The 9,673-nt window shown below is 34.6% G+C and overlaps 1 protein-coding gene across 1 annotated transcript; it reads left to right on the forward strand.

Moving 5' to 3' along the window:
• The first annotated feature begins 5,159 nt into the window (after positions 1 to 5,159).
• LOC106768672 (leucine-rich repeat extensin-like protein 4) lies at positions 5,160 to 8,219 on the forward strand. Its single transcript, XM_014653931.2, has one exon. It carries the CDS (start codon positions 5,330 to 5,332, stop codon positions 7,724 to 7,726), a length of 2,397 nt encoding a protein of 798 aa, XP_014509417.1. The 5' UTR covers positions 5,160 to 5,329; the 3' UTR covers positions 7,727 to 8,219.
• The last annotated feature ends 1,454 nt before the right edge of the window (positions 8,220 to 9,673 follow it).

A 9,673-nucleotide genomic window follows, 5' to 3' on the forward strand; every position in this document is an offset into this window, starting at 1 on the left:
ACAATAGAGGAAGCAATCAAAAGTGCGAACAATACGAAGTACGGTTTAGCAGCAGGCATTATGACAAACAATTTGGATACATCAAACACAATGTCAAGATCTATTCGTGCAGGTATTGTTTGGATCAACTGCTATTTCATTGTGGGGAGTGAAGTTCCTTTTGGAGGGTACAAGATGAGTGGATTTGGAAGAGATTTGGGTATGGAGGCCCTTCACAAATACTTGCAAATTAAATCTGTTGTTACACCTATTCACAATTCTCCCTGGCTTTGAATAATTTAACACCCATATGTCTGTCTCTTTCTATTTTCGCAATAAGTTATGCTTTAACTCCTTGTGTAATGTCATTTGGAAAAAACACTGTTTTTTCTATTATGAACTATATATGAATGCTTCTTTTTATTATCACATCCTTATTTTTCAATTTACTTTTCATTAATCATAAAAATAACATTGATTAATCATAAGTATACAAAATCTAATTAAAAAAAACGGATCCGTAATATCGATGGGCTTCCCAGGCTACCCGATATTTGTGGGCCGAAAACCTAGATGTTCTTATGTCAATTTTTTCCTGCATCTCTATAACTTTCTTTCTGCACCCTTATAAAAAGAAATTCTCATTTCATCCTTTTTGGATTAAATTAAAAGTTATTTTTTATTTAAAGTTGTATAATCTAATTTTATTTAATGAAAAATGATTTCTGAATAACACATTTTGACAAATATTTTTTAATTTTGAAATTATATAATTAAAAAATAATAAACTTATATAAATCAAGGAGGAAAGTTATAAGGAGCGGGAAGAAACTACCTACTTTTATTAGATACCACAAATGGACTCTGTTTATTATGATCATTACGATTAGCACAAATATTCTCTAATTTAATAATTTTAAAATAAAAGAAAAAAAAATACACTAACATAATTTTGATGCCTTGATATTTTTTTCTTTTTTATATGACTCTCATAATTTAAAGATCAAAATATCTCGTGTTTTCTCTTTCTTTAAATCTTTAGCCCTAAACTATTTGAGTTATTTTTTTTTTCGGTGAATCTTTAATTTATAAATTATTTGTTATTGGATTCTTAAAGTAAGACCCATCGCTAAACTTTCAACTTTAAAAAAATAATATTCTTAATCTCGGTTAAGAATTTAATACTACAAATTTATTTTAAAACTTTTTAAAATAGTAAAATAACCTTAGTAAGAAAGACTCATTATATTATTCACTTCCTTGTTGACAATTCACTTATACTTTTCTATTTTATAATTTATTATTATGCTTTTTTTCTTAACTGGAGTTTTTAAACATTCTCAGTCTAGGAGTCTAGGAATGTTCAGCATCCATTCTATCTCATTAACTTAATCTTACATTGTTTATTAACATAGTCTAACTTGAAGTTAATGTTATAGTTTGGTATTAAATGATACATTCAACATCTCTTGAAAAAAGAGTTCAACGTATACTTTATACTGACCCATTTCACCTACAGTCTTTTTAAAATTAAACCATTTCTAAATTATTATTATTATTATACATTAAGGATGAAAGTTTAAACTTAAAACAGCTTAACGACATTTTATATTAAAACTATTAATATTAAAGTATAAAATAAACATTAATGTTCTACTCTTTCATATATATAATGAAAATTCATTTATTATATTGACAAATCTAAAACTCTCGATGGATGCAATTCGTACATCCAAACAAACATTGCTAACAAAATCCCTGGTTAAATAAAATAAAATTAAAATTGTCATAATTTGTAGTATTAACACGTTAAATTCTTTTAATCCAAGCCTTGCGCTCATTATCAATCATAAACAATATTACATGGATAGATAGAATTTTATGATCAAGAATCAATATTTAAAATCCACGGTAGTAATAGATGGACAAAAGAATAAAAGATTTGTAAAGACATCAAGAACAACATATATAATATTAATACAAATATTCAAAATAATAATCATAATAATAATATATATACAGATCAAACATAAATTTTCAAAAAAAAAATCAAACAAACTCTTATTAAATAACTACTATAAGTCTAAAAAATAATATAAAGCATTTTCGCTTTTCACTAAAAAGGTTAATGTCAACTCAACACAAAGAATTAAATTAAATAATTTTAAAAAATAAAAAAATTGAATTGAATCCAAACATAATAAAAGAATCGAAATAAATTAAACCAACAAATTTGAAGACAAAATCACTAATTAAGTCATTAAAAAATAATTAACCATCATTATTTATGTTTTCTACGTGTATCTTACAACTCTTTCTTGATGGGGTGTGTTTCCTTCGTTATGGGGGTTTACGCGTCTACTTTTTCATGCTCTCTTTCTTTTGTTTTTCTTCATACATACAACTTGTAAGAGAAAATCGAACATTTTAATTATATTTTTTAATTTTTAATTTGAAATATTAATATATATTATTAAATTAAGCCATAAAGCAGTTTTTATTCTTTTAAAGACGACAAACTATTATTTTTTTTATGGGTTTAAGGTTTTATAAAGCAAAAGTAGTGGTTCTCATGTTGAGTTGAACCTTTTTTATTATGAATTAATTGTGTTAAATTTAATTGTAGCCTTAGTTGTATGTTAGTATATTCCCCATTCCTGAAATGGAGATGCATTGCATGAGATGATACAACCACACTCCATCTATAATATTGCATGTTTTGATTGAAATAATTTGAAGTCGTTGATGCTGTGTATTAAAACGCATGTCTTTACCCCATTAATTGAAATTCACACTGCTTATCTTTTAAGCAACATAAATTTTATGTCTAAAATTGGAATTTTGGGTGATATCATTTGCATGTAGATCAAAGAAAAATAAGGAATATAATAAAACTAGAACACATGTCCTTGTTAGGAAATATATAAAATTCTATTAAAAGGAAATATATATTTTGACGCGAACTGTAAAAAGGTAACTTGAGATATTAATATATTGGTTTGTTGTGATATATATGCTATGGCAAAAAATATGGAAAATAATTAAATGATTAAATACGCGTAACATTGTAATTTTCTTTGTTTTAAATTTTGATATTTTTTATTTTTAAATTTAAAAAATAAAAAGATATAATATTTTAGTTAGTGATTTTAATTTTTTTTTTGTTAAATTTAGACTAATATTTAAATTAAAATATATTAAATGGTATAAATAATTCAAACATTAATATGAAATTTGTTTTTAACATAATTTTTTTTTAAAATAAGTAAATTAAAAAATTATATTTATTTATTTTTAAAGTTTAAAGCAAACAAATTTTAATTTCACATTAAAATAAAAATATGTTTAATCCTTAATTAAAAAATTATCAGATGCCAAATATATAATAACTAATAGAGAGAAGAGAAATATAAAAGACTAAATGATACAAAACCGCAAGCTCCATAAGCTCGTTAATAACTTTATATTTTATGTAGTAAATTTAGAAATCAGTTTAAGAGCCATAAACTCAACAAATTTAATTATACTATTTTTTAATTTAAAGTATTAACACAATGTTATATTATCGTAAAGTTGATATTTCAAAAATAAGAATCAAATTATTATTGTTATTACCAAAAATAAAAGGAAAGTAGATGTGTAGTTATAATAAGTGCATTTTTTTTTTCCTTAAAAATATGGTAACAAACATGACATATAAGTAGGCTAAACCTATAAAAGAAATAGCATAATGATGAGATGATGGTGGGTGTATTTTTCTCTTCTTGTTCCCACATTTAAACGTCAGTCTATCTCTCCCTATGAGTTCAAAACTCCCAACCCTACCCATTTTCTTTTTCAAATAAATGCTTATATATCATTTTTAAAGATATTTTAAACTATTTATTACATATTTACTGTGTTTTTTAAACGAAAACTTGATAGATATTTTTTATTAACATAAATTTTAGAAGACTATTCAAAAGTCAAATTCGTTCAAATAAAATTTTAAAAAATGTTTATTACCCATCCCATCAAATAAATTATGTTTGGCATTGGAAAAGATAAGGTATGAAAAATAGATTTTAGTTAAATTTTGATATAAAATAGTGTAAAATATTTTAGTAAAGCTCCGAGGGTGATATCGGAAAAGGGTGGAAGGAGAACGGTGAAGCGCGTGGGTCCCAATACGACAGTTTGAGCGGATGTCGTTTTGCGTCGCGCAGGGGACAGGTTTCTTCCGCCATCTTGAGTGGGTCCCAATCCCAAAGGCAAGAGTCCACAGTAGTGTGATGTGGACGCGCATCACGTCACGTTATGTTATGGAGATCAGGAGAAACAAGAAAGTGGGATTCAATCTAAAGTCACACAGCAAAGGAGCATGAATGAACTGGTCAAGGACAAATTCACTCATGCTTCTCCTGTTAGCATAGCTGTCATTAAATCTTCTCTAATTTCTATTTGTTGCTTATTATTCCATACAAGACAACTATTAATAACCTTTATTTATTCATACATCCTTTAATATATATTATTTTCTTATAATTTTATCAATTAAAGATTAAAACTAAAAACATACAGTATTTACTCAATCATTATTAAGCTATTACATCTCTCCATCATTGATTGACTTAAATGTTTGATAATAATAAAAAAAATGTTTACTTTCTAGATTTGATATCAATAAGAGATTAGTAATTGGTATAAGAAATTTATAATATTATTAAAATAGATATAGTTTTTGAAAATAAGTGAAATCAGTGGCGGAGTATTACATAAATGCAGTCAGGTTTGGAAGGAAGGTGGTGGAAAGTAATGGTAACGAATTTATAGTGTTTGGCGGGGACGTAGAAGTGGAACTCTGTACAGACCCATTCGCTTTCTTATGCCACCAACCATACATAAATTTCATAATTCACTGGATTGAAGTTAATTAGGCTTAAAACTACACTTAACAATTCGTTTAAATATATCCAAATTAATTAATATATTAATATTTTAAATGTTAACACTGCAGGGTGAACAGAGAGAATCAATTCAATATCGAGGAGTGGCAGAGTACGTGTCCATAGATTTAATACCACACCACCAATAAACTCTTATACAGATATCTGCATTCTCAGGTATTTATAATGATAATAATATTATTTTTAAAACGAGAGAGAGCGGAAAATGTAACTGAATAATTAAAAGAAAAATAAACAGGGAAGAGAGAATCTGGTGTGGTTTGAGCTGTGGCATAGCTGTCCCTTGGATGAATTATTTTTGAGACCTTCTCTGCTCATAAAAAAGAGGCAGTGAGTTCAAAAATCCCTGGGACAAACCCTTTTCTGGCACCCTCTTCCTCTCTTCTTCTTCTGCCTCATGTGAGATGAAGAAGAAACAAGGACACTCCTTTAATCTAAGACTCCTCCTCGTTGCCTTCTTTCTGGCCACATGTGCCAATGCCTCCCTTCTCACGCCAACCCAATCGCGCCATCTTCTGTACTACAGAGACGAGTTTGGAGATAGAGGAGAGAATGTCACCGTAGACCCTTCCCTTGCTTTCGAAAATGACCGTCTCAGAAACGCTTACATAGCTCTGCAAGCTTGGAAGCTCGCCATTTTATCTGATCCCCGCAACCAGACAACCGACTGGGTAGGATCCGATGTTTGTAGCTACACCGGTGTATACTGTGCACAAGCGCTCGACAACCCCTCCGTCCGTACAGTCGCCGGCATTGATCTCAACCATCAGGACATTGCCGGCTATTTACCGGAGGAGCTCGGTTTGCTAGTAGATCTTGCACTCTTTCACATCAACTCCAACAGATTCTGCGGCACTGTGCCCCACACGTTCCGGAAGTTGGTACTCCTCTACGAGCTGGATCTCAGTAACAACCGCTTTGCGGGGAGGTTCCCCGAGGTGGTCCTGCGCCTTCCTTCGCTCAAGTTCTTGGATCTTAGGTTCAACGAATTCGAAGGAGCTGTGCCCAGGGAATTGTTCGACAAAGATCTCGACGCCATTTTCATCAACGACAACCGTTTTGTCTTTGACCTTCCAGATAACTTCGGCAACTCCCCCGTCTCCGTCATCGTCCTCGCCAACAACAGATTCCACGGCTGCATTCCCCACAGCCTCGGCAACATGTCCAACCTCAATGAGATCATTCTCATGAACAACGCATTCCGATCCTGCTTGCCCTCCGAGATAGGCTTGTTGAAGAATCTCACGGTGTTCGACGTCAGCTTTAACCAACTTCTCGGCCCCTTACCAAGCGCCGTTGGAAATGCCGTCAGCTTGGAACAGCTCAACGTGGCCCACAACTTACTCTCCGGTCAAATTCCTCCCAGTATATGTATGTTGCCTCACCTTCTCAACTTCACTTACTCCTTTAACTTCTTCACCGGCGAACCTCCTGCCTGTCTCGCCTTGCCGGCGTTTGACGATAGGATCAACTGCTTGCCGGCGAGGCCCGTTCAGAGGCCTCCGGCGCAATGTCAGGCTTTCTTGTCTAAGCCTGTGGACTGTAACTCCTTTAACTGCAAGCCATTTGTTCCTTCACCTCTTTCCCCCACAACACCTGCAACTCCTTCACCACCATCTCCTGGGACACCGTCGTCTCCATCACCTGGGACACCTTCACCAGTAACTCCTTCGCCTCCATCACCTGGGACACCTTCGCCTGTAACTCCTTCACCACCATCTCCTGGGACAGCTTCACCTGTAACTCCTTCACCACCCTCTCCTGGGACACCTTCACCTTTAACTCCTTCGCCTCCATCACCTGGGACACCTTCACCTGGAACTCCTTCACCACCATCTCCTGGGACACCTTCACCAGGAACTCCTTCTCCTCCGTCACCTGGGACACCTTCACCTGTAACTCCTTCGCCTCCATCACCTGGGACACCTTCGCCTGTAACTCCTTCGCCTCTATCACCTGGGACACCTTCACCCGTAAGTCCTTCGCCGTTACCTTCACCTACAACACCTTCGCCTCCTTCGCCTGCCGCACCTTCCCCATTACCTTCACCTACGACACCTACGTCACCTACACCTCCTTCGGAACCACCGGTGGTGGGGCATTCCCCTCCACCCCGGTCAGTGGCACCTTCTCCACTACCACCCATTCACACTCCTCCTTCACCGGTGTATTTGCCACCACCACATTCTTCCCCTGCTCCACCTGGCTACTCTTCACAACCTCCTCCACCTTCGCAATTGCCCCCTCCATCATACACTCCGCCTTCTCCAGTGACACCTTTTCCTACTCCAACGCCACCCAATGGTGTCCACTCTCCGCCGCCACCGGCGCCTACATTCTCGACACCGCCACCTTCACATAATTATGGCTCATCGCCACCTCCTACACCTCATCCCTCACCATCACCTCGTCCTTACCCTTATTTATCACCCCCGCCACCTCCTTATCCTGTTCGTGTTCCACCTCCACCACCACCTTGTACAGAACTTCTTCCACCTCCTCCGCAATCAACACCTTCTCCCACACCTTACCTCCCACCACCATCCTCGTCTCACCCACCTTATCACCCATCACCATCCCCTTCTCACCCATCACCTTATCACCCGCCACCATCCCCTTCTCCATCTCCAACTCCTCCGGTTCAATACAGTTCGCCTCCCCCGCCGCCTCCTCCACCAGCAGTTTCTCCACCGCCACCTGTTGTATACCAAAACCCACCACCTGCCCCTGTATATGAAGGGCCATTGCCACCCATCGTGGGACTCCCATACGCATCGCCTCCGCCACCACCCTTTTATTGATTCTTTTGAGGACTTTTCCCTCGTCGGGTAACAAGAGTCACGCTTTTTTTTTTTTATTATTGCGGCCGTTTCTTCTGTGGTGATACCCTCGAATGTCATGCGACTCTCGTCGCTTATGAAGGAAACATCGTACGAGACAACCACAAGATCTAGCGAAACAGCTTTTTGTTCTTTATATCTATCGACAATAGAAACAGAGAAGAGGTTGCAGCAAAACGGGGTTTATAAGAGGAGAAATTAATTCTCTCTCCTTATTGACTTGAATTATTATGAATATTGCAGTTGAGAAATAAGAATGGCAGAGAAAGAGTAGGTCGCAGAGCAAATGTATGTATAGGGATGAATGGGAGAGCATAAGTTATGGCTGCAAAGGCAGTTGCATTGCAGTTGCACTTTGTGCTGCCGCTGATGGTTACTAGTGTATCGTTATTGTCTCTATTATATCACACTACTTTATTTATTTATTTATAAATTTTGTTTCTTTTGTTTGCTACTGGTTGGTATTATTTGTTAGCATTTCGAATTGAGTTGATTTTCTAAATTCGCTTTCTCTAATCAGTGTCATAAATCTGTTGCGGTCATGAGATCATTGATTTGAATGTTTTTAGTTAGGCTGTCAATATCAATCTGCATTAATGGATAATGATAATGATGCCATTAAGTTATGAAAAATTATGCTGCTTATAAGCAAACATCTTAATAATAGGTGCTTGATATAAAATTCCTTTTTCCTCCATGACCTTTTGTGCTTCTTTCTCTATCCATCTGAGAGTGATAATCAGTCTAACCTGTTATTGTACATTCCAGCATTGTTCAAGAGCTTCTTTCACTTTCAACTTCATCAGTGTTGGTGTTGTTTCAGTATACAATCCTCCATCCCTCTTCTTTGAAAAGATCTATCATAGTATTCATATAGAGAGTCACCAGTTCAGAAGATATTGTTGAAGGAGGCGTGTGGCATATAGCTAGAGCATGTTGTTCCTTTTTGCATGTAAAGTTCAATGGAACTTGTTTCAGGGGTGTAGGGAATGAGAGCATATTGTTCTTAAGGAATGGTCCCCAATCGGCCATGGAGGCCACCATCGGAGAGCACGGGTCCCAATTGAGATTACAGTGGTGGGGCAAATAAATAGTGAATCCCAAGAACCATTAAAGAACATTGACTAGGGTCAATGTACTTAATGAAAGAAATCTTTGCTTAAATTTGTCTGATTAATAGAAGTAATGTTAAGGGGACACCGTCCATGTGCACACCTTTGGTTTCGAGATTTGAATTCAAATCTGCACACCATCATCTTCAGCATTGGATCGTGAACATCAAAAACTGTAAGCTCAACAAGTACCACAAGAACTCTTCTTTTTCTCATCCAACGCATTGTGGGATTTTTTTTTTAACTTTTTATTCTAGAGTTCGATTTTAATAGATTTTATTTCTTGAATTTTATGCTATATCAATCTTTTAATCTTATTTTTGGTTAGTACGTTTATTTTTTAATGTATAGATGTTGTTTTTATTTTATTTATTGAATTTGTATTAAGATTAAAAATACGTTTTTTTATCTGATTTTTTTTTCGATAAGTTTATTTTTTTATAGATTTTGAAAGTTTTTCTATGTATGTTTCGATGAAAAGCTAAAATTTTTGGTTAAATTGGATTATAAAACTATTAAGTTAGAATTGGCTTTTTTTATAAATAATAAAAATGAAATATCTAAATAAATAAACAATAAACATGAGTTGAAACTGAGAAACTATATAAAAATCAAATAAAATTAATTACTACAATTTAATAAATAATTTTACTCAAAATATAAGTTTTAATGGAATTACATCATTTTGAGCCGTTACTTCATATGCATAATAATATACATAATACTAAAAGTATAAAATTAAAGTGATGCATGTGTCTTCGTATAAACGCTTGGAATGTGTAAAAAATAGAAAACC

Source organism: Vigna radiata, chromosome 7 (assembly GCF_000741045.1).
Source record: "Vigna radiata var. radiata cultivar VC1973A chromosome 7, Vradiata_ver6, whole genome shotgun sequence".
NCBI classification, from domain to species: Eukaryota; Viridiplantae; Streptophyta; class Magnoliopsida; order Fabales; family Fabaceae; genus Vigna; species Vigna radiata.

Bases quoted from the DNA above. Each gene is read 5' to 3' on its own strand.
- LOC106768672 (XM_014653931.2), top strand. From the start codon at position 5,330: ATGAAGAAGAAACAAGGACACTCCTTTAATCTAAGACTCCTCCTCGTT.